Raw genomic sequence first — 22,545 nt, forward strand, 5'->3', positions numbered from 1 at the left:
GAATGAACTTCATCACCGACCTGTCAAAGTCTTCCGGTTACACTGCCATCTGAATAGTGGTAGACATGTTTTCCAATCAAAATGTCCCATTTCACGCCATTGACAGGATTGCCCTATGCCTTTCCTTAGCATTTCATCCAGTACATCTTCCCGCTGCATGGTCTATCGTTCCAAATCGTGTCCGACAGAGGTGTCCAGTTTACTTCTCAATTCTGAAGTTCCACTTGCAAGCTGCTGGATGTCACCTTGGACTTCTCGTCGGCCTACCATCTGCAGTACAACGGCCAACTGGAATCAGATCCTGATGAACTTCCTGCGGCACTTTGTCAATGAGCACTGGGTTAAGTTCCTTCCGTGGGCAGAATTCTCATATAACAGTCACGTGAGTGAGTCCTCTGCCAAGTGTCCTTTTCACATAGTTTATGGACAACGACCCAGAATTCCGTTGTCAGTAGAACTCACCTCCAGCAATTCTGCGCCCGATACCCTCAAGACATTATCCATCATCTGGACGGAGACCAAGTCCTCCCTGGAGCAGTCGTTCATCCATATGAAGAGACACATGTAAATGTGCGAGTCCATGTATATCCCCTAGGCATTCCTAGAAGGCCTGTACGGTGTGCGCAGACCCTGGGAAACAGCAGCATGGATCAGGGACAGGCAGGCAGCGCAGGATAGTCGGACAGGTGAAAGTGCAAATATCTCCACCGGGGAGGCGGGCAGGACAGCGCGGAGACACTGTAATGGGCATTACACCTTAGGGCATTACACGCCGGTATGGGCATTACACCTTAGCTCTTGCGCACAGGCACCAATAATATGTCTGCCCCCTGTTCCATGCAAGTTCTGAAATCATAACACATTACACACACAAATAATTGGCTCATATTTTACTTTTGTATACACCTGATTTCATACAAAGGCACATGAAGCCTTTTATGATAGATAGTACGGTGACACTTTGCGTGCCGATCAGTATGTAACTGTAGCCACTGCACTGTAGTGACTAATCGCACATAATTATTGAAACAGAGAAGAATAAAAAGGATGAAAGATAAGAGCAGATACAAATAGTCTAAAGGCTCAGTTTGTTGGAGGGTCACCATAACCCATAAACTGAAGAGATGATTTATTCTTCTTATGTTTTTTGAACACCAATTATTTGATAGCTATCGGTATAAGCCTTTTTCCAGTAATGAGAACCAAATCTTAGCTCCATCAGGTTTTATCAAGGTATATACCGATGTCTGAAACAAATATATCATACAACGAAAGTTTTATTGTCGCTTTAGGGAAAATCTGTTTGAAAAAATATATACTTTGCACTTTTTTGTTTTACTGTTCTCGGATCACAAATTAATTTGGACAGTCTCGAGCCAAAGGCAATAAAAACTGCCATGAACTTCATGTTTCCCAGAATCCAGGGGATTTAGGAGAAGAGAGTCACGTTTCAGATTAAACTGTCTAAATTGTTTGTAATTTTGCTACAGAGGTGCATCATAAAATTCAGTCCAGCTAGTGATATACTTACTTGCTCTGGGAACATATATTGGTAAATTTATGGGATCTGTCTTTATTCTACTCCTGAATAAATCCGAGTGCCAAGAACATCTTTCACTTAGGATAATAATGCATAATAAACTCCTATTGTTTATTTTTGCTAATTCAAGTTTAATTTTGTATTTGGAAAGAACAGTATTTCCTACTTGTACGCAAGGGGTACCAAATGATGATATGTTATATAGGCAAATTCAATCTATCATTAAACTTTTGGGTACGTCAAATACAGGGTTTGGAAAAAGTATTCAATCCACAAAATCAATAGGTTTGTTTGGATTACATTTGGCCTATAATTCCGTATGATTGTGAAAAAAGATGGTGTCATGTGCAAAAAATGTATCTTACACCATTTGAAAGTCAGGAAATAAAAACTTTGCCTGCTGTAAGCCATTGTAGATTTGTGCCAAAATCTGAACTGGTTTCTTATTTTCTTTCAGTCTAAGCATCTGTTCACATTATGTGTTTTAGGCCTAGGACACACGGCGATCGGGTGTAATGCGATCCTGTTTCACTCGCACCCATACAAGTCTATGGGGCGAAAGAAACATCACGCTGCACTTGCATTATACTGGTGTAACGTGAGAGTCACATCAGCCGGCAACGGAGGAGATGGGAAGATAAATCTCTCCCCTCTGCAACGCCGGCCCTCGCAAGATCGGACCACAGTCGTATGACTCTCGCATGACACTCGGCTCCCGCTGTGCTGTGAGCGTGAGCAGAGTGTCATGCGAGGACTCGCACAAAACCCCGTGTGGCCTCAGCCTTAGACGTCAAGTATACTGTCTTGAGTTCTGCTGCAGGAAGAGTTAGAAAGCGCCAGCAGTATTTTCCTTAAGCATTTTCTTTGGCTTTTTACAGTTGTTTTTGCGGAGTCCTTACCGCTGGCACCTTTTTTTTTTAAACAAAATTGCCTTTATAAAATAGTAACTTCCAATTGGAAGCTCACTGAAGATTGGTCAGGTCACCTCATTTAACCGTTGCACGTCTTTAGAAACCTGCAGCAGTTAAAAGACGAGAATATTGAACACATGAACATAATCGTTTTACGTTGCAGTCTTTAGTACATTTATGATTAAGAGGTAGTTCCTCGAAACATGTAAACCACAACCAGGTGTATTTTTTGTCTGTCTCCTCCATGTTCACAGTTTGTATTTTTAATATGTATCAAATGAGTTAATTTAGTGCTGGATCTTTTCCTTTTTGTTTGTTTGTTACGTATATTACCCATGGTTTACTGGGTATATCCACCCGAAAAGGACATACCCCTAAAACTTGATGAACAGGCAATGGCTTTGCAGATCATGAGCATTTTTCTGGCATTTTTGCCATTTTGCATACAGTGGGAATCGTTAAAAATGAATATAGACCATAGTTACAACTTTTTTTAGGCAACAAAAAAAATGAATTAAATGGATATATTAAAGCGGGCCTCACAGCAAAGTGTAAACTTTAAATTTCCACAAACCTGGGGTTGTGACATTTGTTTTTTTCTTCATTAAATAAAATCTGGCTACTTTTTTTGACATTGTATGCTACATTAGTAACAATGCTCCTAATTATTTGTCATATCAAAAAAATATTACTTTGAATGCTTCCCATCTGACAAGTACGAGAATTTTTTTTTTGCTTTGTGCCTCATGTTTTGGTGTTGCCTAATGGGCGCTTGTGAATTGGTAAAATGAATGTGCGCAGATAATAGCTACATATTAAATCCCTTTTATGCTGTATAATATCCAGCTGGGTACAAACTACTGCTGTGTATTTCATGCTCTGGTAATGCTTAGATTATGTTCATTCAATGCCGTTCTAGGAGGTAGCGATGTATACACATGAAAGCATGGTCCCATTAAGCAAAGGTTTACATGAAATTAGCATATTTCCTGGCATTGGTATTATTCTTATAGTAAATGTATAAGCAACAAGCTGAATTCATAAACATCAATTCTTCACCAAATGTAGAATTGGACATGATCTTAGCTAATGCTGAAGGCCATGTGAATTCAGGTTGGGATTCATAGAAGGTAATTTCTACTATATAGTGCATTTATTCCCAACCTTTCTTACCTCGAGACACACATTCAGAGCCCTATCGAATTCAGCACCTGCCTCCCTCACCTAGATCTCCCTCACAGAAATCACATCAAGTGCATCCAGGGGTTCCCAACTTACACTCGTTCGGTATTCTTGCATCAAGCATTCCCATCACGCGATCATATCCATCTCCAAGCACCCCCTCTATCTGGCAGTATCATCATATGTCCAGCTTAGCATTTACTTAATCCATCTCTCCAACCCCAATTTGCTCTTCTGTGTGGGCTACTCTTGTAAATGACCATCTGGAGACCTGCTCTTCATAGTGGATTCCTAGATTTGGTGCCTAAGAGAATGTCACTCTCCTTGGGAGAGTGACATTCCTGGAATGCCAGTGTAAGGAGGCTTATAAGCCATAGGGTGCTCCTCTGCGTAATTAAATATGCAAATTGCCTCTTCAGAGAAAAAGAGGACTAGAACTCTAGTGCCACCTATTTGAAGCAGCAATCGTAAAAGTCAATACCAACCCATATGATTTAGGATAAAATCCAAACCAGAATCTCAATTTGCAGACAGTGTTTCAGGGTGTTGCCCCTTATCAGTACAACATATATAAAGGGTATATTATAAGGTATATTAAAGGGTCGCTAATGACTTTTAGGATTGCTACTTCCAATTGGCTGCACTAGAGTTTTAGTCCTCTTGCTGTCTAAAGATACAATTTGCATATTAGATCTGGTTCTAAAGTACTAAACTGGCATAATGGGCCCACAAAACACAGGTTGGACATCTCTGTTATAGTGCAATACAATAGTAGTGCAGTTTATAGTTTGAGTAATCTCACAATCTCAGATTCAGGTCTCCTAAGGGGACTAAAAAAAAATAAAGCAAAAAGGTTAGAAATATTAAAGATTGAGATGGATCTACAAAAACTTAGTCTTGGTCTCCATCTAAAGGCAAGCCATCCTAATTAGTTATGCATGTAAGTGTAACAAGCAGTCAGACTGTCAGACGCTCGGATGAGCTCGACTCATGTACCGAGTATCCAGAGGAGTCTAGTGCAGGGCCCAGGAGCAAAGCCATATCCTTCAAAAGTCCAAGATGTCTTCCCTTTTTCCAGAAGCCTCACAGGAGATTTGGCAAGTATGCTTTTCTTTTCACTGGTATTGCATGGCACACACCCTGCATTCTTTATTTTACTCTTGGTATCTGTAATGCCGTCCCATCACTGTCCCATTGACGCCCCATGGTGTTTTCTAATAACACTCTTGCTGCCTGCCATACACAATAAAGGGGTTTTCTAGCTTTGGGAACAACATATATATATATATATATATATATATATATATATATATTATTTTTTTTCCATTTAAATGTATTTATTTGGGGCTAAAAGGTATTTTCTAAGTGGGTTTCATTAAAAATGTTGCAATGTTTGGTTTTTAGAGGCTTTTTTGTTTCTCTGTGCATGTAACTTTCATGATAGTAGGTCGTCATAAATTAGCAGGTAAAAATTCACCGACAGACCCTCATAGGGAGCTAACGGACTTACCTGTATTACCTTGTTCCTCGTCACCATCCTGTGGTCTGTCCATGTTCTGACTAAGCATGTAAACTGAAAAAATCCCAAAACACTCTGTTATTCCATGTGTTACTTCCAATTATCAATAGTACTGGAGTAATGACACTGTGCATTAATAGCCAGTTATGCCCAAATGCTAAAATAATAAACATCTAGAAAAAAAAGGCGGATTTGTGCTCAGTGCGCAGGTGCTGAGTCACTAAAATGAAGCTCCATAACCTCGGGGGCGTCAGCTGTAGCTCAAAGTCCTATTAGTTAAAAAATCATGTGATTAAGCACATGTGGACGCCCAAAGGTTCTTTAAAAATCAGCAAACTAAAGAGCATTGATGGCATCTGCGTGCACGAAGGGCCTTTTAAATATGTGACCAAGCACAGGCGCATGCCTAAAGGTCCTGCAGGATCAGCAAGTCTTTGAATATTGGCAAAATCACTATGCAACACACTCACTTGTGTTTTTTAGAAGCCATTTTTTAATTAAATTAATTAATTACCCTCCGTTCTCCGGCAGCCTCCTGGTTCTTGTAGTCCGCAGGTATGTGTACCCAATAAGCATCGCGACCGATCCAGGAGCTTCCCCAGTCAGCACTTCAGCAGCACACGTCATACGCAGGAGCCGCTTGCCTTCGACTGCCTTTGAGAATCGCTAACAGCGGAAGCTCCTGCATCGTCGCGATGGTTACCAGATACACATACCTGCGGCCTACAAGGACCAGGAGGCCGCCGAGGGAACGGAGGGTAAAGTGAGCATAATGTGTATGCTTTAGTGTGTTTGTGCAGACTGCAAGAGTGGGTCAGAGTGCGGTAAAAGTACGGAACTGGAAGTGTGTGCGGTATTTGCTCGTACAGCAAAGCTTGCTCGTAAACATAGTTACAAATTTACAGCAAGCTTTGCTCGTATAGCAAAATACTGGCACATCAAGTTACTCGTAAACAGAGGTTCCACTGTATTATTATTATTATTATTATTAGATTATTAAAATTTAAAAATTTACTGTACCATCATCAGATATTTCTCCGGACTCAGCATTGGATGTATCGATAGTTAGAACGGTCTCTTGACTTTCTTGGTTTGCTTCTACAAAACAGAAAAATATTTTAGTACATTTATTTGTTTATATTTTGTCATTTAATACCTTATTTGATAAATTTAACATGTGCATCCATACCATTTATCTCTTTATGTAAAAATTTGGGTGTATGAATTTTATTTCAAATACAATGACTGATTCTCATGTACAAGTACAAGTGAGATGAACAAGAAAAATCTATATTGTAGTCTGAAATGTACACAATATTATATTCTTGCCTTTTCCTTTTTTATTTAAAGCTGCTCTTGATCCCTTTTCTCTTATAGAAGCCTGTAGATCTTCTCTGTGAAGCCTCCAGCAGTCGTCCCCCAATCATGTTCACTTTCCATCTACCTTGGTATCGTTGTTCTATCTCCTTGATATCCTGATTAAATCTTTCTCCTTCCTCTTCACTAAGAGCACCAAGGTTTTCAGAAAAGTAATCCAAATGGGAATGTAAAACATGTAACTTCAAATTCATCAGACGACCCAAGGCTTTGAAATATTTCAGTATGTTCTCCGTGATGGACTTATATTTTAGATTCTTGGTGTTGCCGATAAAGTTCTTCACAACTTTGTTTTAAATGAATCCCAGGCCCTTTTCTCAACAGCTTTTATTTTTGTTTTGAATACGTCATCCTTCATGAGTTTCCAAATATCCAGACCCAGAGTTTTGCCTCGGACAGTTCCTGACACTTGGTACACAGGTATTAACAGTGCTTTCACAAACTCTTTCATCAGTCCATGTGGAGTGGAATACTGGGAGCGCAATAGGGACTTACCCAAATATTAAAGAGGTGTAAAAGAGAGCTAGTCACTCACCTTGTCAGGTTGTGTGACCTTCAACTAGTAATTAACGCATGCACAGCTCCTGCATGGTCCACGATCCATAAGACTAATGCAATAAACTGGAACCAGGTAAGAAACATGGATAAATATGTGCTGCTGATCCAAGTCATAAATTGTTAAAAGGTGGTTTAATTCTACGCTTTCAAAGAGAAACCCCACTTCTTCCTCGGAAAAAGACACCCAGTGGAGTGGTGGCAAGACGACTTTAGTGGGATCAACTAAGCTTTCCGCAACTATGTTCTTGAGTCCATGTTGCAAACTTGTTCTTGTTGGCCATCTTTTTTGGCTCCAGTGATGAGTCCTATCCCGGCTGTCCTATTCGTACAAAAATCATGGCTCAAGGAGCAAAGAGAGAACTCTCAAATTACCACATATTGATCATCCTTGATCCTTGTAATTAATTTTCTTGAGAATAAAGACTGAATTCTCATAGTTTTCCTTAAAGTGCCCTAAAGGCACTTAAGCATACTTGCTGCAATTGTACGGTAGCACAGCTTTCAGACTTTTTTTGGATTAATCAATAAAGAGTCTAGTCGCTCACATTGTACTCAATGTTACATTTTTCCACCAGTAGATCACCACAATACACTAGAGCACTGTCCTGAGAAAATATTTCTCTGCTACTGTGCCATGTAAAAACAGATGTCAGGAGCTAGCAGGTTATTTTCCTTTAGTCCAGAACCTAATAGTTCTGCAGAATGTATAGGAAGGTTTATGTCGCTAGCTAAATAAGTTAATTTGAGCTGTTTAAAAGCTGTGACTCGTTGGAACTAGCGTGAAAGTCTTCAGCAGAATCCTGTTCTTCATGTGCTAAATTTGGTGTATTTTCAAGTTTCTTAGGTGGAGGAACAGGGTGAATCGCTGACGGGAGGTCCGGTTATATAATTTCCTTCTTTCAAGGAGGAATCCCTCCACATTGAAGAACAAAAGTCATCACTATGATTTTGCGGTTCCCTTCTGATTGTCCTAAACAAAAGTTCTCTTTCTTCCCTTTAGACCACCCTTGTAGTTCTTCTACACAAACAGAACACTAGTTTGGAGCCCATGACTTGTCCTGATCACCTAGTTTTACACCAAAGTGTAATACATTATGTGCATAATACACTTTTCTAATGAAGTTCGTAATGTTCCTTCACTATTTATTGTACTGCTGTGATTAAATGTTAGGGACACCACCACACTCTTTAAAAGCTGGGTTAAGAAAATCTTCTCTGCCCACAGCAGCCAATCGCAACACAGTGTTCATTAATTTCTAACCAATCTAATGACACAAAATCATCCAACAAAGATCACACAAAGGGGTCAAAGTGTGGTGCAATAAAAAGCCTAAAGACTCAGGGTTTGTGAAAAAAAACTGTACGTGATGGAATTTTTTCAATATTTTTATTGAGTTCAATGATTGAAAATGAAGAGTTGATTTTTATATACCGTATTTTTCATGTTGTAAGACGCACCGGATTATAAGACACACCCCAAATTTAGAGGGAAAAAAAAGGTAAAAAAAAATATCGGGTTCGCCTTATAATCTGGTGGTGTTTTACCGGGGAGGGAATGGCAGAGGTGGTGGAGCGGGGTCACAGGAGGCAGGGGCGGTGCTGGAGTAGGGCAGTGCGGCAGGTGTTCCAGATGCTTGCTGTGGGCACTATGAAGCAGGAACATACAGAAAATGTCGGCGGTGCTGGCTTCAAAGAAATGGTGCTTGTAGTCGACTCAATGATGAACTGAGATCTTATCTGCACACGCGCCACCTCTGGGCGCCATTTTCCTTAAGTTCGCTGCTGGGAGATCAATGGGCTGGAAGCAGCATGTGTGCAGATGAGATCTTGAGCCAAAAGCTCAATCTATGCATACGCCGACTCTGGGTACCATTATTTTAAGCCCACAAAGCCAACATTTTCAGGATGGCTCCTGCCTCACCACCCGCAGCGAGCACTAGCACAACCTTCAACCCAGGCCACAACATTGCCCCTGCCTCCTGTGACCATTCTCCACCACCTCTCGGTAAGCTACATTCGGCTTATGAGACGCACCCCTCATTTTCCTCCCAAATTTTTGGGAGGAAAAGTGCGTCTTATAATCCGAATAATACGGTACTTCTGAACAATTTTAACCTTACAGTCCTGTGTTCTCATTAGTGACTTAAAATAAATTGTATAAAGCAAAATACAGTTAAGGCCCCTTTCACACGTCAGTGATTCTGGTACGTTTGTGCTTTTTTTTAAACGTACCAGAATCACTGACATACGCAGACCCATTATAATGAATGGGTCTGCTCACACGTCAGTGATTTTTCACTGCACGTGTCTCCGTGCGGCGTACCCGCGTGTGCATGATTGCTGCACGGAGACATGTCCATTTTTTTCTGGCATCACTGATGTCCCACGGACCACGCAGTGGTGTGGTCCGTGAAACACGTGCCAGAAAAAAACGTGCTTTTAAAATAAAAAACATTTTAACTCACCCGGCGTCCAGCGATGTCCTCTGCAGCCCGTGCAGCTTGCTGCTTTTGAGCTGGCTCATTACTGTCGCGCATATTCATGATGCGCGACACAGCCGACCCGGAAGCAGCTGCTGCAGGGGTCAGCGCCGGCCGGATGCTGCACCGTGGGAGCGATCAGCACCATGGAGAGCGGGAGCGCGCGCAGGTGTGTTGATTACTAAGTGCAATCACGGGCCACGGAGAACGGAGCCCAGATTGCACTTAGACAACCCACGTGTGCCGAGAATCACGGCACACGCAGGGACATGTGCGTGTTTTACACGCCAGTGAAAAACGTCAGTGTTTTTCACTGATGTGTGAAACGGGCCTAAGATGAATTAATTTTTGCTAAGATGTAGTGGACGCATAATCTTGTATATTCATATAACTTCTCAATAGCTTTTTATATATTGAATTTTCCTTGAACTATTACTGTTTGCTTTAGTAACTCAGATAGGTTTCATTCATTTCTGTGACATTTCTTAGAATTCTAAAGAACGTTGTCTTGAAAGAAATAAATGCATTGATGTGTTGGTGGGCGAGTCTTAAATATGTGAGCTCACTAGGAAATCACGCTTTTCTCAGATCCCTTTTCAACATTCACTTTGCAGTGGCACTTTTAAGAACACTACCTTTTACAGATGAAAGGATTGCGTTTCTCAATTACTTAACAGTTGGAGTCGAGTCATTAATTCATAATGATTACCTGCTGCCTGAAAATCTTTATCTTAATACTGTTAGAAAATCTCTAATTATATTTGGGGGAAAAATAGCTTTAATAGGTTTTATTATACCTACTGTGTACCTTAAAAGTAGAACTACGAAGTTAATGTCCCTGTGAAAAATACATTATCTCAAAATATGAAAAGTGCATATACACAGCAAATTAGGAGAAAAAGGGAGTTTTTATGAACCCGTGACCTGGCTATCTGCAAGCAATAATTTGTGTTCTCTCTAATTCCGCGTTCTCTTGGCTCATCAATTTTAGAAGTGTGACATGGAGCCCACTGGTGAGATTATGCTCTTCTAACTGAGGAGCCGGAACTTTTAGAAAAGATGTGAAAGAACAGCAGGCGTTCGTCTCTGTATAATGGCTGTGGTTTCTTATTATTGTTAAATAATACAATGCATAAAGACTTGACCTCAAAAGTGACCTTATACTATATAAAAATATTGAAATCCACGCAACGCACGATAGGTGTCATTCCTCTGACTATTCATAGACCGATATAATGAGTGCACTTTATACCAAGAGGATTCCCAGCACCATTCTTCCCATTGTTGCCTTTAACTGGTTTTAACCTTACAGGGAATCTGCAGGATTTCACCTACAAACTATTTATATGCACATTTAGCTATTTCAAAGACAAGTCCGCTCCTCCATTACTGAGAAATCAGAGTTTGCAGGTGAGGCTGAAGCACTTTGGTAGATCTGAAGCCTCTGTCACTCCAGCTCTATTCCCCGCCCAGTTCCTCCGCTTCCTGCTTCAGGGACAGCCTCTATGCTGTCTGACTTCAGGCAAAGGAGCCATCAATCAAGCAGCAGCATGGATTGGAGTTGAAGTAACAGAGGCTTCAGAGCTACCATAGTCCTTCAGCCTCATTTACATCTCAATGTAAATGCTGATTTCTTAGTAATGGAGAAATGGACTGGCCATATAAAGATATTGATGGGCTTGTCTTTGAATGAGCTACATAGTTTGGTGTGTGAAATCGAACTGAAGGTAATGCATCTTGGAAGTGACTATACATTTCTGTGGCCAACAAGCTGTGCACTCAGAATGCTTGATCTTCCTTCTTAAAGATTGTTATAAAAAAATTATATTATTATTATTATTGAAGAGGAACTGCTCACTCTAAAGGACAATGGTAAGAATGTCAACGTTGCAGTTTGAGTGTTAATTTACAGTTTCTGGACATAAAGCCAGTAAAAAAAAAATAAGGATAAGGTCTTATAAACTTATTGTGCCAATAAACCACTCTGTGCAAGCAGCTCGCGCAAAATATGTGCAATTTAACACAATGTTTTAACTAATCAATGGTGGTCTCAGGACCCAGACCCCCACTGATCAGCACAATATGCAGTACCAATAATATATAAAAAGTTTTACAAATATTAGTCTTGCTTTAAAGGGAGCCCGTTAGGAAGATTTAGGTCCCCAAAGCACCACCAAACAGTTAATGTCTGCAATGATACCAATGTAGTATACAGTAGGAAAGAAACAGCACAAACTACCTGTAACAAGTCACATGAGGGGGTGACACTTACTTGCTAGGCCCCCCCTACTGGCTCGACTGAGATCCCTTAAACATTAAAAGCCATTTTACTACGGAACTGGCTGGTTAAGAAAGACCAGTGTGACACTTCAAAGGAGAGGCAAAACACCCACGGAAATGTAAGGAGGGCAATATATGTATATATCTATATACCTGCATACCAAGAATGTTGATTGTAAGTATATCATGCACCTGTTTTACCAACCACTATTCTAAAAGTAGAGATCAACCTCCAATTTATGTGACAAAGAAGAGATTGGGTGCTTATTACCATATCACATTGCTGTCTAGTTAATCAGAAAACGTATGGTGTATATGGAAATAAAACAAGCTCACCAAGGATAGGCACAAAAAGGAATGTTTCTTTATCTTTCTTCCCTCACCCCCCAGAAAAAAAATAAATACATTCTTTATATATATATATATATATATATATATATATATATATACAGTGCCTACAAGTAGTATTCAACCCCCTGCAGATTTAGCAGGTTTGATAAGATGCAAATAAGTTAAAGCCTGCAAACTTCAAACAAGAGCAGGATTTATTAACAGATGCATAAATCTTACAAACCAACAAGTTATGTTGCTCAGTTAAATTTTAATAAATTTTCAACATAAAAGTGTGGGTCAATTATTATTCAACCCCTAGGTTTAATATTTTGTGGAATAAACCTTGTTTGCAATTACATTTAATAATCGTCTTTTATAAGACCTGATCAGGCCGGCACAGGTCTCTAGAGTTATCTTGGCCCACTCCTCCATGCAGATCTTCTCCAAGTTATCTAGGTTCTTTGGGTGTCTCATGTGGACTTTAATCTTGAGCTCCTTCCACAAGTTTTCAATTGGGTTAAGGTCAGGAGACTGACTAGGCCACTGCAACACCTTGATTTTTTCCCTCTTGAACCAGGTATTGGTTTTCTTGACTGTGTGCTTTGGGTCGTTGTCTTGTTGGAAGATGAAATGACGACCCATCTTAAGATCCTTGATGGAGGAGCGGAGGTTCTTGGCCAAAATCTCCAGGTAGGCCGTGCTATCCATTTTCCCATGGATGCGGACCAGATGGCCAGGCCCCTTGGCTGAGAAACAGCCCCACAGCATGATGCTACCACCACCATGCCTGACTGTAGGGATGGTATTCTTGGGGTCGTATGCAGTGCCAACCAGTCTCCAAACGTCACGTGTGTGGTTGGCACCAAAGATCTCGATCTTGGTCTCATCAGACCAGAGAACCTTGAACCAGTCTGTCTCAGAGTCCTCCAAGTGATCATGAGCAAACTGTAGACGAGCCTTGACATGACGCTTTGAAAGTAAAGGTACCTTACGGGCTTGTCTGGAACGGAGACCATTGCGGTGGAGTACGTTACTTATGGTATTGACTGAAACCAATGTCCCCACTGCCATGAGATCTTCCCGGAGCTCCTTCCTTGTTGTCCTTGGGTTAGCCTTGACTCTTCGGACAAGCCTGGCCTCGGCACGGGTGGAAACGTTCAAAGGCTGTCCAGGCCGTGGAAGGCTAACAGTAGTTCCAAAAGCCTTCCACTTCCGGATGATGCTCCCAACAGTGGAGACAGGTAGGCCCAACTCCTTGGAAAGGGTTTTGTACCCCTTGCCAGCCTTGTGACCCTCCACAATCTTGTCTCTGATGGCCTTGGAATGCTCCTTTGTCTTTCCCATGTTGACCAGGTATGAGTGCTGTTCACAAGTTTGGGGAGGGTCTTAATTAGTCAGAGAAGGCTGGAAAAAGAGATAATTAATCCAAACATGTGAAGCTCATTGTTCTTTGTGCCTGAAATACTTCTTAATACTTTAGGGGAACCAAACAGAATTCTTGTGGTTTGAGGCGTTGAATAATAAATGACCCTCTGAATAAACTTTTCACAATTTAAAAAAAAAAAAATAAAAAAAGAAATAACATTCTTTTTTGCTGCAGTGCATTTCACACTTCCAGGCTGATCTACAGTCCAAATGTCACAATGCCAAGTTAATTCCGAATGTGTAAACCTGCTAAATCTGCAGGGGGTTGAATACTACTTGTAGGCACTGTATATATATATATATATATATATATATATATATATATATATATATATATATATATACCACAAGGTGAAATAAAGCAACTGGAAATGAGTGGACCCATGGAAGGTCAGTTCGGCGGGTTCATTCAGACTTTAAATAATGATAGTTTTGGGACCTGGACTTGACTTGAACCCCAATGGGGCAGTTCAGGTCTCCACCCACATGCTGCCAGCCATAAACATAGCACTTCTGGGTGGCAGGTAGGCGGGATTTTTCCTTTTTTTTTTTTTGTACACACTACATCTGATCACACTGCTGTTATAATAATAATAATAATAATAATTTTATTCATTTATATAGCGCTATTAATTCCACAGCGCTTTACATACATTTGCAACACTGTCCCCACTGGGGCTCACAATCTAGAGACCCTATCTGTATGTCTTTGGAGTGTGGGAGGAAACCGGAGAACCCGGGGGAAACCCACGCAAACACGGGGAGAACATACATGCTGTTATCCCCAGTGTTAGCCGTTCAAACACTGCAAGTGGCTCTCACTGGGCCGAGCACTGTGCGTACCCGAGCACAGCATACATATAGTGGTCAGTGTACATACAGCACCTGAACTCTGAATCTGAACTCTGTTTTTTTTGGGTGTAAAGTTTGTGTTTGGCACGAACACCAAACCTCTGGTTCGGTCATCTGTAATAGCAACAATTCGAGTGATGTACCCTTTGTCAGGCTAGGAATGGGATATGTGTAGGGTGTCCCTCTTGGTTGAAAAAAAGAAGAAATCCACTTGATGGAATTGTGTTATCTAGAGAGTGTGCCCATGGAAGAAGGGTATAAAAAGCAGTGATATAGGAATGCAATGACACTTCTTGAAATTGATGTTTCCTTTTCTAATCTCTCATATGTCCCATTCATAGCCTGTCGAAGGGATTATCACCCTAAAACTGTGCTATACTTCATTTTGTATTTTTGGCTTTTTGGACGGGATGAGGGGGAAAAAATAAAGGATTCAAAACACTCCTTTTTGGCCTTGGTGGGCTGTACACACACTTTATACACTATTACTTTTCTCCAAATTGTGGAAACATTGTAAATAATAATCACTATAGAAGATCATGTATATTTATTTGTACTCTCAGTTTGCAGCAATGCAAGAATAATAGGGAAAAATATCTCATTATAGAAAATATAGATCATTGCGGTCTGTTAAAGTCCATAATAAAAGTGTCACTCTAGATATGGTGAAATACCGAGCTAATGGGAAAAAGGGAAGGGAGGAGAGAAGGGAACCCTGTGCTCACAGATGGTGAGATGGTGACCCCTGATAAAATCTTCGGCTGGGCCCTGGCTCCCCTGACGTCCTTAGATAGCTTCCGAGCCTATACACACAGAAGAGTACCCTAGGTAATGATCAGATGGGATGAGCACTAGTCAACACCACTAAATCCTAAACAGACAGGGAAAGCAAACAACTTATTTCCAAGATGACTGAGGGAGAATGACAGTAACAAACAACGTGTTTCCAGGAGATTACAAGCTGACTGTTTGTGGACCGCCCCCGTGTCAGCAGCTGGAGCTGCTCAGATCCGGATCCGCGGTGGCTCGAGGGGCGTTCGGACCCGGGGCTCGCGCGGCCACCCAAATGAAGGGGGGTATTTACAGGGGAATGGTGTATGGAGAGTTTGTGACGCTACCCGTGGTGTGTGTTAAGGTGGAGTACCACCGCTGCAGCTGGGAGTACCCAGTGGTGATGGATTGGGCAGCCAGGTGTTTAAACCCTCCATGGGTAGGGGGAATGCCCCGTGACTCTGTGAGAGCAGAGGGACATGCCATTGGGGAGGTAAGGGTCACTTACGTACTCTCACAGTCCATGAAGCTGACACCGACAACTTAGTAAACCAAAGTTCTGGACACCGCTGCCGCTGAGGGAGAACACATTTGCGTCCAGTTTCTGTTGGTGTTGCTGTTGATCTGTGACCTCTCCCTTGGCACCTTGTTCTCTTCTACTTGGTCCCTATAGCTTGAAACTAAATCGGGTCTCGCTCCACAGTATGGCTAACTGAGGGAGCTTGCGCTCAGGGTTCACGCTTGGGATTTTCTGGACCGTTTTAGTGGAAAGTCATATCCCCCTCGCTGCGCTAGTACTCCAATTTTGGAGCAGGTGGAAAGCGGATCTTGAAGGTTCCGTTCTCGTCAGGTGAATTGTCAGGTTGCCTGAAGCTACTCCCTGACCTAGGGTCCACGTACCCCATCGTGCCCTGGTCCCTGCCCGGTGATGGTACAAGGCTGCCAGCTGTCCTATCACGATCCCCTGCGACTGAGGGTCCAGCTCCTACCAGGCCCAGACTAACGTCTGCTACCTACTACTTCCAAGGAGCTCAGCTCCTGACCTCCTCTTTCACCTCCAACACTACACTCCCCTTTTCTCTGACTGACTCCTGACACTCCTGACTTCCCCTTAACTAACCCCCCACGTGGGCGACCCTATTCCACTCAAGCCGTCTATTGGTGTGTCTGGTGGGTGTGGTGCAGAGTGTTCCTAGGATTTTGATTAGCTGGTTTTGGCAACACAAATAGTTAGGGACCCGTAACCAAGGAGGAGGTGGATATTGCACAGAAGGGCAGATTGCACAATACCCTGTGACGACCTGATAGGCCAGGGCATCACATTTGCAGTCTGAACCATATAGAAAACTATCATCAGCAGAAACCAAGGAGAAATGCAGGTATATAAAGACACAGGGAGGAGATAATGATTAGCAGTTGAAAGGTAAAGATTTCCGCAGGGTCCTAAAAGGGAAAAAGTTAACCAAAACAGAGAAAATACATAGAACTCTATTCACACCACAGAAGAAGGAATAGCTTATCAAGGAGCAGTTTGTACAGCCAAATGCAGGAACCTCCTGTAGCCGGAAACCATAGAGTTGTCTGTCACTTATTACAAAACGGAATCCTAATTGATCAAACCGGTATTTGTTATATATATAAAAAAGCAAGAGGTACCTCCACCGCACATATTCACCCTGAATATGTATTTAGTATAAAAGACTTAAAAAAAAAATTAGCGAAGTATAGAATTTAATATTGCATTTCAGCTTCCATAAATGCTCAAAATTGCGGTTATAACATTTCTTGCCAAGAGCAATATGAATCCTTGTTAATTTACTGCATCATAATAGGAATATCTCGCTTTACGCTCAATGACTGATGTGTGGTTCAATTTATATTGTGTTTAGACTATTATAAAAGACACATCTCAGTCCTGGAGCACGGTGCGAGCCTGTCAGCCACCCAATTTACTATGTACTGCCATAGAGTTTGTAGATCAAATGTAAGCAAAGAATGAGTTGACTTGGCTCATACAGTAGCAGAATGTGCCCTTAGTATACCTTTCTTCCTTCATAATGATTGATTGTATACTGTGACTGCCTGAAAAAGGGGTAATTAGGTTCTTTGAAAGGAAAATAAATGAGCGTAGTAGAGTTGTATATAAAGGACACAAACAGCTTGTAGAACATTGTATGTGCAGAAGCTTTGTGCCGTCTCATGCCGTGAAATGGATTCTGGCTAATTTATAGGATATGTAAAGGGACAAGTAGAAATTTATGGAGATTTGATTTGACAGCAGCAGCTTGGAGAGGCCGGAAAGTAACAGATCATATACAAAAGACTTTACAGGTATTAGTTTCTAAAAGTGTTATTCTTAAAAGAGAAAAAGTAGTTTATGGAGAATTAGTTTTGAGATGACCACACAAAATTAGTCTGGTCTTCTAAAAGGATGGCCATTCAAGGATGATGGACATAGTCATAGTCTATGAAGAGTGCAATGATTATACTAATTGCTTTTGATTCCGATGATGGTATAGTGATGCCTCCTATATCCACAGAAACTCAATTATTTTTCAAAGGTTAAAGGGAACTTGTCAGGTCCTGTATGCACCAAGAACCACGAGCAGTTCTGGGGGGAAATTTCTAATCCCTGCCTAGATGTCCCAGCCTATACTAGCATAAATAAAGGGATCTTTAGAAAAAGTATTTCTAAAGATCCTTTATGATATGCTAATGAATGCAGGGACTAGTCACTATCATTAGTTCCCTTGGCTGATCAGCCCCCTTAGCATATAAGCACGCCCCTGTAGGTGTGCTAACATGTTAATAAAGCGCAGCATCAGAGACATTATCACTCTCACCTCTGCTGTCACTGTGCCTGACGCAGGATTTCGGCTCAGTGCGCATGATTCCTGGACTTCCGGTTATGCGCACTATGAAGCCAGGTGTACGCGCGCGTGCCAGCTTGAAACTGGTATAGTGCGCTTGACTGGGAGTGCCAGGGACTTTTGATCATTCGCACTACCCGGTGTTCTGATGCAGTGACAATGGACACAGGTATGCAAGTCACTGCCGATGAGGACGCTGGGCAATGGGCATTGAATAGCATGTTAGCACGCCCCTGTGGCCATGCTAAGAGGATGGAATAAGCACAGGAACAAATGCCCTTCTGACTAGTTCCTGCGCTCATTAGCATATGATAAAGGATCTTTAGAAATACTTTTCCTAAAGATCTCTTTATGTTACTAGATGCTGGGATAGTTAGGCAGGGATTAGCAATATACACCCAGAATTGCTTGTGGTTCTGTGTGCAAATTGCACCTGACAGGTCCCCTTTAAAGGCTATTCTTTGAATAAGATCCGATTTGCTGCCAAAATAAACAACTTTCTATATAGTCTTCATTAAAAGTGTCCTAACAGGGGGCGTGGCCAGCAGGCAGCATGAGCAGTCGCATTTGAGAGCAGCTCCGCAGTCCAACGCTGATATATACTATTAATCCTGCCGAAATTGGTGCCTAAATACACCTCCGGATTACCTGTGGTGCGGTGATCATTCTGACCGGTAATATGAGTAGAGGTCGCAGTGCTGCGGCGGCTGAGAAGCTGAAGAAATTTGCCCGAGACTCCCAGCAAGATGGCACTGGAAAACAGGCCGAGCGGGATGCTAGTGAGGTGGAGGAGGAGGATGACATGGAGGCCGGATCCAAGGGATCGCAGGAGCTGACCTTGCAGCAAGTCACCACGCAATTACTTGCAGTAATCCAGGATTCAAAAGTGTCGCTGACGGGTAAAATTGAGGAGGTTAAGATCGATGTGGGTATCCTCAGGCTGGATTTGCAAAATCTAAGAGAGCGGGTAAAGGAGACGGTGCAGCGGATCTCCACGATGGAGGACGACGCAAGAGCGACGCCGGGCAGATTATCCTCTTTGGAAAGCGCGGCAAACAACTGGGCACAGAGGGCTGATGATCTGGAAAATCGCCTGCGTCGCAACAATTTAAGAATCCTAGGGATGCCGGAGAGAACAGAAGGGAGCGACCCATGTAAGTTCATGGAAACATGGCTCTCCGAAACTTTCCCTGATGCGACGTTGTCAGCGGCTTTCGACATAGAAAGAGCCCACCGGGTGCCGGCCAGACCTCCTCCTCCAGGAGCGCAGGCCAGACCCCTCCTGACCCGACTGTTGAGTAGCAGGGATAGAGACGCGATGCTTGGTGCGGCGAGACGCAAGGGCCCGATCTCACATAACAACGCTTCCATACTGATCTTCCCTGACTTCTCTGCGTCTCTCCAGAAAACAAGGGCATCCTTCATCCAAGTGAAAAAACGCCTTAGAGAACACCAAATTGCCTACTCCATGATCTTTCCAGCTCGTCTCAGAGTGGTTCATCAAGAGCGCTCCCTGTTCTTCACTTCTCCTGCGGAAGCGGATGACTGGATCAACTCACTGAAAAGGAAGCGCTGATGCGCTACAGTTACGGGCGATGTCCGGAAGGTCGTTGTTGTGCTGGCGTCGCGGTTTCGACCCACTTATTTCTTCTTCTCTGGAGTGAGGTCGGTAATGCGATTCTAATTCCTGGGACGTCATGTCTGAAATCGCTGTTGCGATCGCTTTATGATCCTCCACTGCTGGTATTCGGCATCCCTTGTTTCTGAAGGCACGAAATATTTTTGTTTTCTTCTCCTCTGTCATGTGAGTGGAGCGGAGCTCGGGATCGCTGTTGCGCCCATTCCCTGATCTCCTGGCTCCAGATCGCTGAGAAGCTGATGATCCTATCAGGATGCACTGGTGCGCTTGTAGCCCTCTGGAAGCATGTGAGCTACTGGGTGCGATTATTATTGGCCTTCCATTGAGCTGGTTTCCTGGTCAGCCCCCTCGCGTCTGGTTAGCTGGAGGTCGCGTCTTTGGATGTGACGTGGCCTGCGACCACTGCGATCACTGCTAAGTTCGGCTTGAGCTCCGAACTTACTTACTCGGTCGCGGGTGCGTCGCTTGTGGGACCGGACCAAGGCGAAGTCAGGCGGGACTTGGGCCAGACCGCTGTTGCGGCACCAAGAACACCTTCAAGCGAACTCATGCCATCCTGTATCTCTCGATCCAATACGGGACTCTATTTTGGGTTCGCAACATTTGGCAACGCACTTAAGTTCATAATGTTGATTCTTATTTTAGAGCTGTATTGAGTCTCTTAGGTTACCATGTATCATAGTATCTTATAACCTAAGGCTACCTGCAAATATTCCTCTCATTTCCTTCACACTTCCATCCCTTCTCTCCCCCTCACCCCTTTTGCTTAACCCCTCATCCCCCCTCTTCCCACCCCCTTAACCCCCTTGTCCCCTCATCCCCCTTCCCCTATTTAGGTCTTCCCCTTGCTCTTCTCTCCAGCTTCCCCCTTCACCCCCCTCCCTCCCCCTCTCCCCCCCTCGTTTCCTCCCAAGTTCTCCCTCCGCTACCTCTTTTCCTTTCTCACATTTCTATATTCTCCCTCCCCCTCCTCCTCGCCCCCCTTCCTTTTTTTTTTTCTTTCTCTTTCTCTTCCTCTCTCTTTTCTCTTTTCTCTTTTCTCTCTTGCTCTCCTTCCCCTGCCCTCTTTCTTCTTTACTTCTCTCCTTCTCCCCCCTCCTTCTCTCACTTACTTCTATGCCCCTCTATTCTTGGTCCTTTTATTTATGCATGTTAAAGACTATGTAGCAGGGTAATTAACAAAACTCAAGTTATTGGACTGCAGGAGACGCTTAAGTCCTTGTTTGAGGACACCCCTGTACCAAGTACACCATCTAGCCACGTTGGTTTACCCTACCCGTTGCTAGGGAAAATCTCTCCTGGTCACACTACTGGACCAGTTCTTGTCGGTTGCGTGAGTGCAGCCGATTGTTTGTATTTAAGGGTACATTTACCCAAGTTATACTGTAGGTTAAGTTTTTGACACTTTCCATTCAATTTAGCAAGTGGTATCTTTCAATGGCTTTAAGCTTGATGACATGGAATGTTCGGGGACTGGGCACATCCAGAAAAAGGGCGGCAGTATTCGCACATATCAAAAGATCCAAAGCTCAGATTGTATGTTTACAAGAGACACATTTATTGTTGGAGACCACTAGAGTGCTTCAGAAGCCTTGGGTTCAATGGTCAGCTCATTCTGTTCATTCCTCATATTCTAGGGGAGTATCAGCACTAATCCATAAAACACTGCGTTGGGACCCGGGTAAGATTATAAAGGATAATGATGGGAGGTATGTGTTTATCCAGGCTCATATCGACGGGGTAATGATAGTGATCCTGGCCATATACATCCCCCCTGCGACGGGAATCTTGATACTGTATGAGGCGGCTAAGTTTGCCTCATAATTCCCACAAGCTTTGGTGCTCTGCATGGGGGACTTTAATTTGATTAATAACCCAGGACTGGATAGATTCAGCACCCGACAGATCCCGATCTCCCCTACGATACAAACTAGACTGAGTGCATTCCTACAGGAGGTGGGATGGTGCGACATGTGGCGGTTTTATAACCCAGTACTCAGAGCATTTTTCCCGGGAGTATAACATGTATATTCTCTATCTCGAATTGACTACATCTGTGGAAACGAAAGAATCTGTGCCCATATACAATCGGTATGTCACTTGCCCAGATCAGTATCAGATTACTCCCCGGTATTTATAGGCATTAAATGGGACGGATGTAAATCTCGTAAACTGTCACGGAAGATTAACCCTTGGTGGCTTTCACTCTTTGGAGCCAACAATAGGATTCCTGATCAAATCAGGGCATATACTGAGACGAACTCCGTGGAAGAGAATCACTCGGCCTATTGGGATGCACTTAAGGCGTATTTGAGGGGATGTTGTCACTCCTATCTCCTATCTCAAGAAACAGGCGGCCAGAGAGGAGGAGGAATTGGCCTCTCAAAATAGAGCGTTAGAACATAGATTTACCTCGGACCCTTCTGAGGAAAACAGATCTCAATGGCTACAGGCTGGGAGGAAATATCTTTTGTACTTGCAAGATAAGGCTAAGAGACATGTCTTCTTCACGAACCAGAGGTATTTTGAGCAAGGGAACCAATCTAGTAGTTTACTAGCGTTCTTGGTGCACCAATCCAATAGTTCACCTGCGGTCCTTAAGATTAGAGACCCTAGCGGCGAACCAGTCACCTCCGTCAATGGCATTCTGGAGGTGTTCTTGGACTTCTATAGGAACCTATATGAATCCAGACTGACAGTGTCAAGGGAGGAGATTGCTGATTATTTACGAGATCTGGAGTTTCCCAGATTGACTTCGGCCCAGAGATCACCCTTGGATGAGCCCATTAGTATGGAGGAGATGGTAGA

At 42.9% G+C, this 22,545-nt stretch overlaps 1 protein-coding gene across 2 annotated transcripts in view; it reads right to left on the reverse strand.

Annotated features, from left to right (window-relative positions):
* The window catches only part of MACROD2 (mono-ADP ribosylhydrolase 2), a 2,939,506-nt gene that overhangs the window by 6,122 nt on the left and 2,910,839 nt on the right, over positions 1 to 22,545 (reverse strand). For both annotated transcript variants that reach the window (XM_075338062.1, XM_075338061.1), the window contains exons 20-21: positions 6,173 to 6,250; positions 5,144 to 5,206 (exon numbers count right to left, since the gene is read on the reverse strand). In XM_075338062.1, the coding sequence (XP_075194177.1) occupies positions 5,144 to 5,206; positions 6,173 to 6,250 (141 nt within the window). The remainder of the gene's footprint in view (positions 1 to 5,143; positions 5,207 to 6,172; positions 6,251 to 22,545) is intronic.

This window comes from Anomaloglossus baeobatrachus, chromosome 3 (assembly GCF_048569485.1).
Source record: "Anomaloglossus baeobatrachus isolate aAnoBae1 chromosome 3, aAnoBae1.hap1, whole genome shotgun sequence".
In the NCBI taxonomy this organism is placed as follows: Eukaryota; Metazoa; Chordata; class Amphibia; order Anura; family Aromobatidae; genus Anomaloglossus; species Anomaloglossus baeobatrachus.